This window comes from Chanodichthys erythropterus, chromosome 5 (genome assembly GCF_024489055.1).
Source record: "Chanodichthys erythropterus isolate Z2021 chromosome 5, ASM2448905v1, whole genome shotgun sequence".
Classification (NCBI taxonomy): domain Eukaryota; kingdom Metazoa; phylum Chordata; class Actinopteri; order Cypriniformes; family Xenocyprididae; genus Chanodichthys; species Chanodichthys erythropterus.
In genome coordinates, this window is record NC_090225.1 from 26,289,513 (window position 1) to 26,306,462 (window position 16,950).

At 36.3% G+C, this 16,950-nt stretch overlaps 1 protein-coding gene across 5 annotated transcripts; it reads right to left on the minus strand.

Annotated features, from left to right (window-relative positions):
- Window positions 1-4,317: 4,317 nt before the first annotated feature.
- On the minus strand, window positions 4,318-16,685 carry etaa1b (ETAA1 activator of ATR kinase b). 5 transcript variants are annotated; one of them, XR_010895150.1, is made up of 8 exons: window positions 16,283-16,685; window positions 15,949-16,077; window positions 13,438-13,496; window positions 13,233-13,339; window positions 9,906-11,308; window positions 7,464-7,567; window positions 7,076-7,119; window positions 6,841-6,922 (listed from the first exon to the last, which is right to left on the minus strand). XR_010895150.1 is itself a non-coding variant. In XM_067385427.1 (7 exons), exons 1-6 carry the CDS (start codon window positions 16,551-16,553, stop codon window positions 7,091-7,093), a joined length of 1,998 nt encoding a protein of 665 aa, XP_067241528.1. In that variant the 5' UTR covers window positions 16,554-16,685; the 3' UTR covers window positions 6,790-6,922; window positions 7,076-7,090. The 5 variants fall into 5 exon arrangements, 4 of the variants coding, with proteins under 4 accessions (XP_067241527.1, XP_067241529.1, XP_067241528.1 ...); XM_067385427.1 differs by lacking the exon at window positions 7,464-7,567 and having other exon boundaries at window positions 6,790-6,922; XM_067385426.1 differs by lacking the exons at window positions 7,076-7,119; window positions 7,464-7,567 and having other exon boundaries at window positions 4,318-6,922.
- Window positions 16,686-16,950: the final 265 nt, after the last annotated feature.

The window sequence follows — 16,950 nt, forward strand, 5'->3', positions numbered from 1 at the left end:
AATAAAAAATAACATGCATTTTATGATCTCTCTTATTTCATTAAAATTATTCACATTTTCACAGATTCTGCAAGTGGTTCACATACTTTTTCTTGCCACTGTATATAAGGCAATATTTCTTATTTTTGTTAAGTTTAAGTTGAAGTACTAAAACTAAAAGTTAACAACAAACACAAAAAATGACAAAAAAAGTAACATTAAAATGAAAACAGAAAATATAAAAATGAAACTGAAATCAAAATATTAACTAAAACTATAATAGTATATCAGTGATACTAAAATAACATTGGTCAGGAAGAAACCATACATGCAAGTCATTAATTAACACTATTACAAATATTCCCCTTATCTGAATCTCATTTGATAAATTAAATATTTTTTTTTTATTTTATTTAAAAAAATAATAATTCATGGTACATCAATGCGTCATTGAAGTCATTGACATTTGACGTCAACACCATGGGCTCTCGTTTGTCATAACAAAACACGGCATGCCTGTTTGAATATGCAGAATGTAAAATGAACTGCAGCAGAAGGAAAGATGTTCAGTAAATAAAAACTTTGGTCTGTTTCTCACACAAAGATTTAGAGTGGCTTAGAAGACTTTTAATACAGTGCATTTGTAGCACTTCATGGTGAATGCATGAATATACTTGGACATTTCTTCATTGGTCTTTCACAAACAAATACCAGCACACAGGTTCAGAACTACATAATGTTGAGTAAAAAAGGCCAACATTTGCATATTTAGGTGAACTGTCCCTTTAAGCTCTGTAATTCCCCAGGTCCCTGAAGTTCTATGGAATGGTAAACTTGGCAAATGTCACGCATACTGTGTCTCGATGCTGTTAACAGATAACACTGTCAGAGGTTGCATTAGCACCTTTGGTCAACTCTTACTAAATGATTTGACTTGGTCAAGTCACAAATATCTGTTAGAACCGTTGCGAAAAAGAAGTGGGCTTAATTGTACTGAACATGCACTTGTAAGGTATTTCAAATCTTAAAAGTATATATAAAAAGATAAAAAATAAAAAAACATACTTGCAAACAGGGCCTAAATTTAACACTCGCCAAGCGCCAAATGCAAGTAAAAACCAATGTTGACGAGTATATGAAATGGTGTAAATCTGCAGTTGGCCACTAATATTTTTATGAATTTTAGCAATGCAATATTGTGAGAAAATGAACGTGAATAAACAGACGCTCAGACAGTTGACGGGCCAGTGCTGCATCTTCACGAAAGTAAACCTTGCCAATTGAAATATTAAAACGCAAGAAGGCCCAAAGGGGAACTCAATTCAATACTCGCTGTGTGGAAAGTTTTCTTTGCGCAAACATCCGAAGCACGTGCCCAGAAATCCTCATCTCAGAGATCAGGCAAATACTGAATTGAACTCTTTTTCACATCTTCTTGAGCTTGAAAATGCCAATGTAAACAGTCAATTATGTCTAAAGTGAACATAAACAGTTGAGATACACATGCACGCATGTGTATTAGTATATTAGATCGGTGCATAAGCTCTTAAAGTGACAGCAGCCTAATATATACCTGCTGCCTTCTGTTTCCTTAAAGGGGACCTATAATGCCCCTTTTACAAGATGTAATAAGTCTCTGTTGTCTCCAGAATGAAGTTTCAGCTCAAAATACCCCACAGATCATTTATTTTAGCTTGCCAAATTTGCCCCTATTTGGGTGTGAACTTTAAATGCAAATAAGCTGCTGCTCCCGGCCCCCTTCCCTTTTTTAAAAGCCCATGCTTCAGTTGCTCAACAACAACAAAGCTGGAGAATCTCACACAGCCAAAATGAGGATTGTAAGTAACGGTGTTCTGCCTTACATTGTTCAAACCAGAGTCGACACTGATGGAGAGACTCAGGAAGAAGTTACAACTTTTAGAATGAAACTAGACGTTTCTGAATGGTTAGTGGATAGATTTATGTAGTTGCTGTGGAGTTGATTCAACTCATTGACTAGCATGTGCCGTCATGTTAATCTTTTGTGCAAATCCAGCGTTGAATTGATCCTCGTTTGTGAAGCGGTCCGGCATAAAATGATGGCATGGCAACAACACTCTACTACAGCAACTCTTCCTCTTCTCTAAAACAGCCCAACATGGCCTCACCCCCTTTGTTGCGTGTTCCCGGGGACAGGGTTTATGTAAATTTTAGAGGCTTGTTGTAGACCCTACCAGGCATTTGTTGTAGTCCTTAAAAGAAAATGTCTCCCTTTGAATTGAACGTCGAGCATTGTAACTTTGTAGACGCTGTTAATGCTCTAACAGCAACATTACACACTAACTAAAGTTAAAAAAGTGAAATCATAATCAACAACCCCTTTAATGTTCATCAAACAACAAAAGACAAAGAAAAATCACTTACTGCTCTTGACTGAATAACTTTCATTTTAAAGGATTTAAGTGGGTCAAAAAAAGCACTCTTAACTAATGGCATTTAAAAGACATTTAAACTACTATATTTTCATTTAATTGTAAATAACATGCAATTAAGTGTAACATTATATTCAGTTCCCACATTATTTTAAAGTATATTTTTTCCATAATAACTGCTAAAGTATACGTATTTTTTAAGACTTGGAAAATAACGTAAAAATCATATTGACTACTAATATCTCACAACACTAGCAACCAAAGGTTATACAGAAGCAATGACTCGTGTATACTATGGAACCAAAACGAGATTTGCAGCAGCTTATGAACAAGAACATGCATATTTACAGAAAGAAAACGTTAGAAGCAAAAACTGTTCACCGGTTTGTCATATCCTAGAAATATTTCCAAAAATATACTATAATAACGGCTAGGGTCTTTTTAAATGAGTACATTCAGCATATTCCATGTGCAATTTGACCGACCTGTCTGCGCAGGAATGCTCTCATAATGGAGAAAACATGAGGCTTCTTTGAGTTTGGAGATGCCTGTGGAGGGGAGAAGGCTCTGCTTTAGAGTGTGCATTAGCCCGTTCATACCTGGGGGCCAATGAATAGAGCCCTCAGGTAAGCCTTGTTGAAACAAATCTAAGCTGCTAATGACACGCACCGTGAAAATATTCACAGTTCATTTAGCTTGATGACAACTGCAGCCCCCTGTGCCCCCCCGTCCAACTGTTTTGTGTATTAGTCATACCTTCATGTCGTAATCTGCAACGGACGATGCTATGACAACAACTAGCATGGCACAATGGATGGGAATACCATCAAATTGTCTATTTTGTGATGTTTTCTTTACATGTTTAATACCAAAAAGAAAAGCTCGTTTGATACGGTGATGATAATGGCATGACAAAAGCTTAAAGAGAGTTCACACAAAAATAAAAATTTACACTTTATATTCTCATGTCATTCCAAACCTGTATGCTGCAATTTTTTTCTGTGCATCACAAAAGGAAAAAATGTAAATAATCCAATGAGGGACAGTCTTTGTCAGGGATGGACAACTCCGGTCCTGGAGGGCCAGTATCCAGCAGAGTTTAGCTCCAACCCTAATCAAACACACCTGAACCAGCTAATCAAGGTCTTTAGGATTAGTAGAAAGTTATAGGCAAGTGAGTTTTTATCAGGGATGGAGATAAACTCTGCAGGACACTGGCCCTCCAGGACCAGAGTTGTCCATCCCTGGTCTATGTATTTCACATTGTTCGTTAATATATAGCCTATACCGACACTGCAACAATACAAAGCTGGTTAAAAAAATCAGCAAACTTGTCATTTATGTCACTTGATAGATTTGTGGGACGAAAAACAGAAACTGACAATCTTCTCAATTTTCATCATCTTACTCTTTATAACTTGACAGTAGTAGACAATAAACTGTAATGTTATAGAAAAATACACTCTTAAAGGGTTAGTTCACCCTAAAATGAAAATTCTGTCATCATTTACTCACCCTCATGTTGTTTCGTTAATGAAATCTGAGTGATTTCTGTACCTCTGTTGACAGCCTACGCAACTACCACTTCTGACGCTTCAAAAAGTTCATAAAGAGATCGTAAAACTAATCCATATGAATTGAGCGGTTTAGTCCAAATTTTCTAAAGAGAATCACTTTATAAGATGAACAGATTTAATTTAGGCTTTTACTCGCATATACTCATGGATCAGCTAACACAAACAAAAGCTCAACCGAACCTGCTTGATGCATGAGAACAAACCTCATTGGTTCTCGCTGAAACTCAAACGTGCTGCGTAACACACGAGAATGAACCTCATTGGTTCTCGCAGGTCAAGCAAACTTGTTTATATGTGAATAAAAGCCTAAATTAAATCAATTCATCATATAAGGTGATCGAGTCTAAACCACTCAATTCATATGGATTAGTTTTACGATCTCTATATGAACTTCAAACTCTTTATGAGCGTCAAAGTGGCAGTTGCATAACTGTCAATGGAGGGAAAGAAATGTCTCAGATTTCATTAAAAATATCTTAATTTGTGAAACAAAGATGAACGTAAGTCTTAAGGGTTTGGAACGACGTGAGGGTGAGTAAATAATGACAGAAGTTTCATTTTTGGATGAACTAGCCCTTTTAAATAAGGGTTCAAAAAGTGTTATTTATTTATTACTTTTTTTACAGTGCTATAAAAGAACTATTTTGGCTTCCCAAAAGAACATTTCAGTGAACAGTTCAAAAAAAACTTTTTTTCTTAGTGTGAGGAACATTTTAATAATAAGAAGAACAACTTTTTGATCAAATAAAATGTTATTCATGGAGTACAAGGTTCTATATGGATGCCAATGAAGAACCTCTATTTTTAGGAGCATAAGAATATAGAATAAATGACATTTTATAAATTATACATTTTTTTATACGCTATATTTTCTTCTATATTTTTTCTATATATAGAAAAGCACTGAATAAAGATTCTTCAACATTCTTCTCATTTTGTGTTCCAAGAGCATTTGGGTTTGGCACTACATGAAAGGGAACGACAGAAACACTGTGAACCTTCCTTTTATGATCTATAATTTCTCAGGATGTTGAAGTTCTAAGGAACTTTCAACTAGGTCAATGTCACACATACTGTGTCCTAACGCTGTTAACATAAAGATAACATTCTGTCAGATCTTAAATTAGCACCTTTCGTCACCTCTCACTGGCTGAATTGACTTTGGTAAGTGGGGGCATGACACTACACTGGACACTACTGAGTGAAAGGGATTAGGTGTTGTTAGTTTTCGAGAAAGCACAATGTCATCACTGTACACTAAGCTTTAAGACACCGCATTAACATCTGCTCAAGAACATTTTAGTCTCCGGACTCTAATTTACAGTTAGAGTTTCCTTCTTGGTTAGTCTGAGAACTGTTATCTTGTTTCTGCCCAAACCAACAAGTATGCTGAAATGCAAATTGCATCTGGCACCAAGACACAGTAATTTGACGTAATTACTACAGCTTGATACCAGAGTACGCTCTCGCTGCATGGCACGGATCCATCACAATAATCAGTAATTGCTCTCCATTTTTTGACGCAAAAATACCGAAACACCCATTACTCTGTTCCACAGCAGCTTGATAATGCCACATTACAGAAAAATCCTTCACCAACTTCTATATTGTATGAACTCAACACCTGTAGGCCCCAGCGTTTTCATCATCTGCTTGGAATAAATTGTAGTCATCATCATAACCATAATCACAGTAATAAAAAAGTCCTCATCCTCTTGCCAAATTACTGTGGCATTTGATTTACAGTAATTGTGCGGGAGAGGAGGGGTGGGGGGTTACGCTACAATACGCTATGCTACGTCTCAACCGGTGGAAACAAACACGCACACACCTGTGGGGCTTACACCTGAGAAGGGCCAGGGCCAGATCCCAATGATATGCCGACATTCCCCGAGGCACACAATGACTAACATTGTGACATATACAATAAACCAGGTGTGGAGGGGTTATAACAGGATAGAGATTTTTTTTTTTTTTTTTAACAACATAGAAAATGTAATTTTTAAAAGATTATATTTTAAGAGCATTACACATTAAGAAGGTTAATTGTTAAGAATGAGGTTTAGACATCTGAACTGCTATTTCTGGATGTAATTAAGTCAGACTATTAGGCAGAGACCCAAAGATTGCAGTCAGTCAACGTTCAAAATGTTTTAATAGAGACTTTTGGAAGCAACAATATGTTGGCTTCTTTTAATACTGACACAATTGTGTTTAACAGAAAAATATGGAACATAAAGACAACAAAGAAAAAGATCTCCAGGACCTTTAGCTTGATTGACGAAAATTCAAGTATTTTTTTCCCATTAACAACAGGTAAAGACTCTGATCAGAAGACTAAACCAAATCCTTTGACCAATTGAAAGTGACCTCATATTTGTAACTGCATATAAAATAAGACATAATCCACAGTCTATGTTCCTTTTCTTTCACGATTCAGATGACACATGGTTGGAAATGCTTCATCAAATGTTGAAAAAAAAGTGTGAAGACTTGCAGACATCAGCCATTAATTTTACTGACAATACTGGGTTGTAATAACGGAACCGTAATGTGCGAGAAATGGCTTTTTTTGTAACTCAAGCCATTTAGTTTGGCAGTTAGACAGATATGACACTGCAGTACATTATTCAGAAAAGCATGAGAAATCTTCAAAGAGACAAATTAGTGTTCAACTCTAAATTAGTAATGGATTTGGAAAACTGACTAAGATTTCCAGGCTATATGCTTGCCAGCCTTCATTGCAATCGTGTCATAATCACATAATTTAGTTCTTTACTGGCCAGAACATCCCTGATATTCAGTACAGTACAAGCTCCACTGTAGTGTCCTATGTAGGTGTTCCATTTTTTTGGCTAGCCTGCATCCGTGATCTCCTTCTCGCAATCGCTTCCTGTTTCTTCCTCTCAATCTCAGCAGCCGAACATTTGGCTGTCGTATGGGAAGAAATAAAAACTGCAAAACAACAAAAACAAAAGTTTTGTTATGGTTCTGTGGAATGTAATCTTTCGATGTTTAATTCAGCACTCATAAAAATGAAGTATTACTGTCAAACTTTCTCTACATCCAACAGTAAGCATATTAGAAGACATTAAAGTAAGAGTTCACCCCAAAATGAAAATATCATTTTCTCATCCTCATGATGTGTCTTTCTGCAATGGAACACAAAAGGAGAAATATTTGTTTGCATTGTACTTTTTACAATGGCCAGTGGCTGTCAAAGGATCAAATCAAAGGAGGCCTGAGTAAAGAATATTGATTTCTCGATTCTCATTTCTCATCTTGATTATCGATTCTTATTTTATGAACCGATAATCAATTCCTGAGAATCAAACTTTTAATCTATGCTGTTTTCATTTGATGAATGAACAGAACATTGTAGCACACCTTTCATCCAACCTAAATCGCAACATGATTTGTGCTGTTATTTTTGATATGAAACAGTCTCAGATTTCAAATTCTGTCCATTTTATTATGAAATTCAAACAATAAATACCGTGTTGGCGCACTTTAATGTGGTGTGACAGATCGCTGTAGCGCCTCAGATCAAGCGAAGCTGCAGTGCGAAGCGCATGTGAACGGATCATCTTTTCTGCTTTACTATTAGTTATAACATTAAAAAAAAAAAGAGTAGAAACATAATTATGTAATTATAAAGTTAGTATTATAACTTTATCATTATAGAAAACTTTGTGTCTAATTACTTGTTTGTATTCAAATCAGTTAATTTTAACCTTCAATATTATAGTAATGTAGTACCAACTGACTCCCTGAATTGTTTAGATTTTTCTTCCTTGAAAAAATTTGCCATGTACTGTATCTGATATATATCCACATTAGTTGATATCAAATCGAAAGCTTGTGAATCGAAATCAAAAACAGAATCATGAAATGTGTGTCAATACCCAGCCATGTGAACAAGTATTATCAAAGTAGTTTACTGTGCACAACCTTTCAAGTCTTCTGAAGCCACAATATAGCTTTGTGAGAGAAACAAACAAAGTCATTTACACTGAAAATCTTTGCCTCCTTTGTAGCTCTAAAATATAATTTCTGTTTCCACACTCTCAAACTTGCAGAGTCTTGCCAGGTTTAACATAAAGGGTTACTTTAATAAATGACATTATTTTCATTTTTGGGTACTCACCCTCATGCCGTTCCACACCCGTAAGACCTTCGTTCATCTTCAGAACACAAATTAAGATATTTTTGTTGAAATCCGATGGTTCAGTGAGGTATGCATAGCCAGCAATGACATTTCCTCTCTCGAGATCCATTAATGTACTAAAAACAACAGTGGTTCAATATTAATATTATAAAATGACGAGAATATTTTTGGTGTGCCAAAAAACAAAACAAAATAACTTATTTAGTGATGGCCGATTTCTAAACACTGCTTCATGAAGCTTCTGAGCGTTATGAATCTTTTGTGTCAAATCATGATTCGGATTGTGTGTCAAACCGCTGAAATCACGTGACTTTGGCGCTCCGAACCGCTGATTCGACACAAAAGATTCATAATGCTCCGAAGCTTAATGAAGCAGTTTTTTTAAATCGGCCATCACTAAATAAGTCGTTATTTTGTTTTTTTGGCGCACCAAAAATATTCTCGTCACTTTATAATATTAATATTGAACCACTGTACTCACATGAACTTAATTAAAAAAAAATTTTTTAGTAGATTAATGGATCTTGAGAGAGTAAATGTCATTGCTGGCTATGCAGGCCTCACTGAGCCATCGGATTTCAAACAAACATATCTTAATTTGCGTTCTGAAGATAAACAAAGGTCTTACGGGTGTGGAACGGCATAAGGGTGAGTAATAAATGACATTATTTTCATTTTTGGGTGAACTAACCCTTTAAGGGTTAACCCTTATCTCACAACCATGTCTAAGTATGTGGAAGTGAAAATGAGATTTAAGAGTGATGGCAAGGCCAATATTTTCAGTGAATAATCACTTGGGCCCAGTGTTAAAGACTTTTTGTGTGTGTGTTTTTTAATCATAAGTCTTAGTCTTCATTTTGTTAAACTTTGTAATTTATTAATATTGGTCAATTATATTGTGAATGGCATCCTTTACCAAAAAGAACATTTGATGAGAATGAAACCAAATAATCAAACAATTTATATATTAATTTAAACCTGCAGCAGAATTTACATAATAACATTCAAATAAGTATACTATTGCAAATAAAATATAGTGAGTCCTTTATAATTTAGTTATTCAATTTAGTTCAAGTTTACACTCACCTGTGCTTTTGCATCATTTTGTGCAGATGTAAGCTGTAATGTATTGATTAATCTCTTATGTACAGGACGCATTTGGGTTAATTAACCCGCTAGCCAGTTTAGTTTACTGGTGTTCAATCACTGTTCTCCCAATCTCCAGTCATTTCATTGAACTCAAAATTATTGACCATGATTAGATTAATTTTAACAATAAAACTACTTCTAAATTTAATAATTAAAAAAAAAAAAATCTGTGCAATGTGTTAATACATTGCAGTGCTATTTTCTTCTTAAACAGTATGGTTTAATTAAAATAATTAAACTATTGTCATGATGCACATTTTCCGTTATCTTTGTTCTTGTCACAATATAAAAAAATGCTTCATTAACCAACATTTTCATCAGTTAAAGACTTGGAATGCACTGTGCAAAAATATTATCATAATTTTATGGTGCTTTGTTCTGAGCTTCCATTGAATTGAAAACAACATTGTGAATATTTCTGAAAACATTTTCTCATGTTCCATGGAAGAAAGAAAGTTATGTGGGTTTGGATCAACATGACGACACAATTTTCATTTATGTTTGAACTATTCTTTTAACAGGTTACGCAAACTTGCCTATCACAGTCATCTCCTGTAGGAGTATTCTATGATGCAATTTCAGAGCTAATGTGCTGCAGGTGCCACGACGTACAAAGCTTACCTTTGTTGGTTAGCGTCATGGAGTCAGACAGATGTCTTTTGAACGTGTAATGGTGGGAGTTAGAAGTATTTCCTACTGTTGCTCTTTGTGGCACAACAGTCTGTGAGGTGTCCATGGATCTGGCAGAACCAGGCCTGGATCCTACATGACCCGATTGGTTTTGTGCATGTCCATATTGCTGAGCACTATGACTCCCCAATACAGAGCTGGAACTTTTAGTTGTCGATAACACACCGTATCCCTGTTTAAATCCAGAGCTGCTACTTGTACACGGTACCGAGTTTGAGCGAGCAAATGTACGTGTGGGTTCTCGTGGTTGGCACCTGCTGTTGATGCCCATGTTCTGAGAACAAACAGTGTCAGAAGAGGAAGGTGCTTTAGATGCAAAGCTTCTTGATTTGTCATGTGCAAAATTTTTGTACTTTTCGCTGAGTCTTTGCTGTTCTTGACTGGCTGATAACTTTTCCACATCATCGCAAGCCTGACAAAGGAGATCATCGTCATCTTCGTCATTCCACAAACCATCGGAATCAAACAGAGACTTCATGTCCTCCTCTGAAACCCCATCAAACTGAGCAGAAGAGGTCTGACTTGAAACTCCACAATCTTTGGTCATTCTATCAAGCTCTACTTGTCCTGTACCCTGGGATGGCTGTGTTTGCTTTTTTTCTTGGTTCACCGGTGAAGTCTTTACCAGCTTCTCAGTAGTATGATTCTGAGCAGAAGCAGGTGGCTTCAAAGTAAAAGTGCTTCGATTAGACGTTTTGACACCAGGAAGTGTCTTGGTAAAGGTGCTGCATTTGCTGGTGCTCTGTTGAGTTTGAAAGCATATGTTTCTGCCAATAGATACAGAGGGATTAACACTGGCCTCAAAATTACATTTCTTAGAGCAAGACTCGGGCTGAGCAGTGCTCGGTTTCTGAGCTACATTCAAAGGCACTGGGTTCTGGGTCATTTCCAACACAAACGAGTCATTCAAAAGGTCATCATTTTCCCAGTCATCGTCAAACTTCACCTCAGTGGCTTTAGGTGCATCTACAGGAGCGTTTATGGTTGTTGCAGAACATGACCTCGTTCCAGCCTGAGCTACAGGTTCAGTACTGCTTTCTGGTGTGCAGTTTACTGATGGTGGGCTCAGTCTCCCACTTATGTGCTGCGTGGGACCATCAAACAGCGCCTGAAGCTCCTCCTCTTCTTGGCGGGCTAGAGACGAGCATCCAGTTAGTTTTTCCGACGAGATCGGGACAGATGTTGGTCTTTCCGTTGTCACTGTATGATCACTTTGTAGCTTATTGAGTTTATTTCTTTTTTCTGTGCTCTCCTGTTGTTTCTCTTTGTCCTGACGAGTCATATTGATGTCAAACTGCTTGGCAAGTTTCTTGAGGTCCTCAACACTGCTCTGCCTAAAGGAAAAAAGTGTGTAATTAAGGTAAATCTGAAAAATCCTAAATCTATGATATCAGTGTGTATGCCAAAACAAACGGTTCAATTTTGTACAGCTCTAATTATTCTAAAATACATTAAAAATAAAATTCATACATTGAATAATTTAAACACACCCATTCTAGGATGAGCAATGTACATGCTTTTAATTTTTTATGAATAGTTTATTATGCAAAAATGGCATATAAAGTCATAAATAGCCAAAAAGCCAAAAACTAAATATGTTTTCTTAGCACCAAAGTATTTCATAAACATAGGAAACAAACATTACTACAAAAGTAAATTTCTCAGAACTTGCCACATGCATTTACAGTATATTTTTAAAAGATTTTTTTTTCTGTTGTTTATCATGGACGTGCTCTTTGACAACGATTTCAAATGATTTTATAAGGTATCACTGTATGAATTTACGAGGTTGTAAATAAAACAACGATTATTGGAGTTAAATTATTTTGTTTTCCAAGAAAACCAGACTAAGTGTGGGCCATATGGCAAAAATATATTAAAAATTTTTTCTGGAAAATCACAATTTACAATTTTATCATGTTGGTTTTACTATTTTGCAAGTGACTGAGCAGTACAGCCAAACTAATTTCCTATTTTAAAAATGTAGCCTTATAAGGTAACAAAATATAAAAGAAAAAAGAATGACGGACCATTTAGGCCAAAGTAAAGGTGGGTGAAGATGAAAATCTTTATTTCACGTTTCTATCTTTGTTATTAAAGATAATAACAAAGATACACATTACAAATACAATATAATATAAAAATGAAATAAACAGTGCATTATTTTTTTCACAGTAGGTAAATTTAAAGGGTAAGTTCACCCAAAAATGAAATTTCTGTCATCATTCACTCACTCTCAAGTTGTTCCAAACCTGTATGAACTTCTTTCTTCTGCAGAACACAAAAGAAGATATTTTGAAGAACATGGGTAACCAAACAGTTGATGGGCACCACTGACTTCCTTTGAGCTCAGTAGAAGAAAGAAATTCATACAAGATTGTAACAACTTAAAGGTGAGTAAATAATGACAATATTAAGTCACTGTGAACACAGATCCAGTGGTGAAACGGGAAAAGATGGTGAAGAGATGGATTATTAAGATGGATTAAGGCTAGGGCTGCACGCTTTATCATGATTAAACCGCACGCGATTTGGCAAAGACTGCGATTATTTTACGCACAGCTTGTCAGAGCTGTACGGCTCCATCTGAAAGCCAGAGGGCACTCTTGCGCAGAAACTCCAAATATGCACTGCCGCAGAAGACAACACGCGTTGTATCGCTGTAGCTGAATAAACAGAACATTGAAATGCTTTGATTGATTAAACATGACTAATTAACACACAACCGCCTCATTCTGTGTAAGCCACATCATCTCACAGAAGGATGCTAAACTCTCATTATGAAGTGAGTTTGGAGTAAAAACATGTTATTAAATGTTGTCTTTTGTTGGACAAGATGTTAATAAATGTCTGGAAAGATGTTTGAACCATGCTGCTTTTTCAAATGTACATTATAAGCGATTCAAACTCGCAGTGCTTTCAGATGGATTAGCACTTGGAGCCATACTTTATTGACACGCTGTGCATAAAGAAAAGAATCGCAGCCTTTGCAATTTCATAAATCGCACTAAGAATCGCGTTTGAGTTCAATGTTATTTTTCGTGTCATGCAATAAATCTTGCAGCCCTAATTAAGGCCATAGAGTAGAGGTTAAGTTGATCAAATCATCATATAAAATGTGCTCCTCATCTATATCCCATGTCATACAGTTGCAGCACATCGGTCAGGTAATACAGACATTTTATGCACGATAGTCTAAAAAAAAGTTTTATGGCACCTTTTAGGTATTTAGCATGTTAATGATTAGAGGACACGTACCGTGTTGAGATCCTCCTCACTCTGGGCTGTCTGATCTCTGGAGTGCAGGGTATGGCACTGTCTCCAATCCACTGGAGCACTGAGTCCCCTTCTTTAGACTTCTCAACCTTAAACACAGTATGACTGTTAGATTGAAATTACCAGGACACACATCATTTCCTTTTTTTTTTTTTCTATATTTGACTATATATTGTTCAATACTTACTTTTGGTGCAATCCTTTTGACAATTTCTGATATCTCAATGACTTTTGCATCTCCTCCTCCTGTGAATGGTTACAAATATATATAGTACCAAATAAGAATCAAACGTATGCAAATGTTATATATTTACAAATATATCTACAGTTACAGTTTATATGACAAACATACCATACAAAGAAATGTAGAGCAATGCAAAAATACAGAGTTGGGTGTGTCCTAAACAAGTCAAACTAAGGAAAAACACTTGTAATTTTACAAGTTTTAACTTAAAGGGGGGGTGTAATGCCATTTCATGCATTCTGACTCATTTACACTGTTAAAGAGTTGGATTCTCATGCTAAACATGGCCAGAGTTTCAAAACACGAGTTGGATGTATGACAGAGTATTTGTGTGCCAAAAATACTCTTCCAAATCCTCACAAACTTCGTTTTTTTTTCAAGTATGTGCCTGTGTGACATCAGAATGGTCAGAATTCCTTGTACGGGCACTTCTCCCAGAAGAGCGTGCGCACACGTCGACCAGAGCAAGAGAGCAAGAACATGCCTATCAATGCGTGTTCAGCTTTACGGAAGTCATCAGCAGCGCTGCACAGGACTTGCTCGAGAAAGATTTGTCACTTTGTTTTTAGACCACAAAATCAATGTCACCACAGAAATGTGTTTTTGGTTGTGAGGGAAAGATAACCTTGCCCCCCAAAGAACCCAGCGTTAAGAGGAGCTGAGATTTTTGTGCTCACGCATTACATTGACACGCTCGATATTTGTTATTAAAATAACCATAGAAACTGATCGTTTCAATCACTTTTTTATAGGTTAAACAAATGGAGAATAACTTGTGTTTTCCTTGGCTGTTTGAGCCCTCAGGATCGGCGCTTATGGTTTCATAAACAAGGCCCAGTTCCATGCTGGATTTACAGATCGTTTGAAACTGAAAGACGGAGCGGTCACAGCGGTAATGATCATGAGTTGGAACAGCAGGTGGTAAGTAAAACTGCTTCAAATGTCTGTTTTGTTGGCAATAGGCGCCTAAGTGCATATAATGTAAACAATACGAACATAGTGAATTCATAAATTCATTATTCATCATTCACTATGTACACTATATTCATTATAGTAATTCAAAAGTTATCCATGGATAATGCGATGGTGTATTGAGTGTGTTTAAATTTAGCTGACCATTGATAGCTTGCAGTCGATCTCTACACAAAAGCTGAGCGTGCTCGTCACTCTATCTCCGCTCACAATTACACGCCTCCTGGCTGTTTTCGGAAAGACTCGGTACAGCGCATGTATCTTTTATAAATATGATAAAAATAAAGACTTTTCTGTGATATGAAGGATGCTTTACTACTCTATAGGTACTTAAGATTAACATGAGATTGGCAGAAGCTGTGTGAAACTGTTTTTGCACTGATTTCACTTAGTTTATTAGTTATACACAATTTTATTTTTGTTTAGTGTCCATGAAAAAGGAAAATTAAGTGAGATTAAGTATCTTTTATTCATGATTTTTGTTCAATTAAATCGGATTGTCCACTAATATTCATTACCATATAGATATTTAACATTTAAAGGATTAGTTCACCCAAAAATGAAAATTATGTCATTAATGACTCACCCTCATGTCGTTCCACACCCGTAAGACCTTCATTCATCTTCGGAACACAAATTAAGATATTAAGATATTAGTTGAAATCCGATGGCTCCGTGGGGCCTTCATAGGGAGCAATGACATTTCCTCTCTCAAGATCCATAAAGGTACTAAAAACATTTAAATCGGTTAAGGAATATTTTAGTGCGTCAAAAAAACAACTTATTTAGTGATGGCCGATTTCAAAACACTGCTTCAGGAAGCTTCGGAGCATAATGAATCAGCGTGTCGAATCAGCGATTCGGAGCACCAAAGTCACGTGATTTCAGCCCTTGACAGTTTGACATGCAATCTGAATCATGATTCGATACACTGATTCATTTGTGCTCCGATGCTTCATGAAGCAGTGTTTTGAAATCGGCCATCACTAAATAAGTCGCTATTTTGTTTTTTTTTGGCGCACCCAAAATATTCTTGTCACTTTATAATATTAATATTGAACCACTGTACTCACATGAACCAATTTAAATATGTTTTTAGTACATTAATGGATCTTGAGGGAGAAAATGTCATTGCTGGCTATGCAGGCCTCACTGAGCCATCGGATTTAAACTAAAATATCTTAATTTGTGTTCCGAAGATGAACGAAGGTCTTACGGGTGTGGAACAGCATGAGGGTGAGTAATAAATTACATTGTTTTCATTTTTGGGTGAACTAACCCTTCAAACTATTAGTTTAATTTCCATCAAATGCAGCTATATTAAAATATATTCCATAGCTGTAACAAAAAATAACTTATGTTAAATAAAAATAAATAAATAATCATGTCATATGTAAGATTTAGCTCACACCACCAACCCCTAATCGGTACACAAGTGTTTGGAATGAAATAAATACAGACTAGTGTAAGTTTCCCACTTGCCATTCAAGTTTTGCGTGGGTGAGTTGGGATCCCAGATGATGTCTTGCGGGGGTTCAGTCTCATTAGGCGAATCTCCACTGTAACAACCGTTGAATCTGATTCTTGGTCGACGTTTTGGGGTTGTAAAATCTGAGAATAAAGACAATAATGTCAACAACACTATACTTTGTATGGGGGGAAAAAAACAAGATTTCACGTGGACACCAACAAGAAGTACCATGCGTTTTTGGACATGTACCACTGTAGAATAACGCTATTCTTTGAAGCACACTGGAGTGCCATGTAAATTATACATACATATGCCATTATACATATATAGCAATCATTCACTCACATGGTAATACCACCACGACACTGCAACTGTACTTTTGAAAGGATAAACATGCATCTGCTTTCCGAAGCGTTGCCACGCGTTCTGATGTCTTACAAAAGTGTTTACCTTTGCGACAGTTGTATGAAGTGTGATTATACGGAGACTGTGACTGTTTGAGTCCGATCATACGGGTCTTTGTTTTCATTTTCTTCTCGGTAAGTTTGATAGTTCTGCTGCGACTTTCTCTCGCGTCTGAAATATGTCGAACACCGATGTTTCTCTTGTCGGTCATGGCTTATTTGAACTAATATGAATAATTCCGCTCCAGTAGTCATAACTTGGTTGAACTAGCTACAAAACGTTTGCGATATTTGATGTACACTCTGAAAGTGTTTGGCTACTCAGGTAAGAGTGCTCTCCTACATCGTCGCCATGTTTTCTGTACGTTTACACGAAGACGCGTCTCTGATTGGTTCTTGGCATCTCGCGACATCTCGTGAGATTTTGCATTCTCGTTGCACTTTTTTTGGTTGTCGTTATCCACAACTATGAAAAAAGGGGGTTATGAGGGTTATGAGGAAGAAAATAAAATGGAAAGTAAAATAAGTAATAATAATTTAAAAATCCATCCTGTGAATGTAAGTGAAACGTGCATATCACCTTACACTCCATTGGGCTTAGAAAGAGTA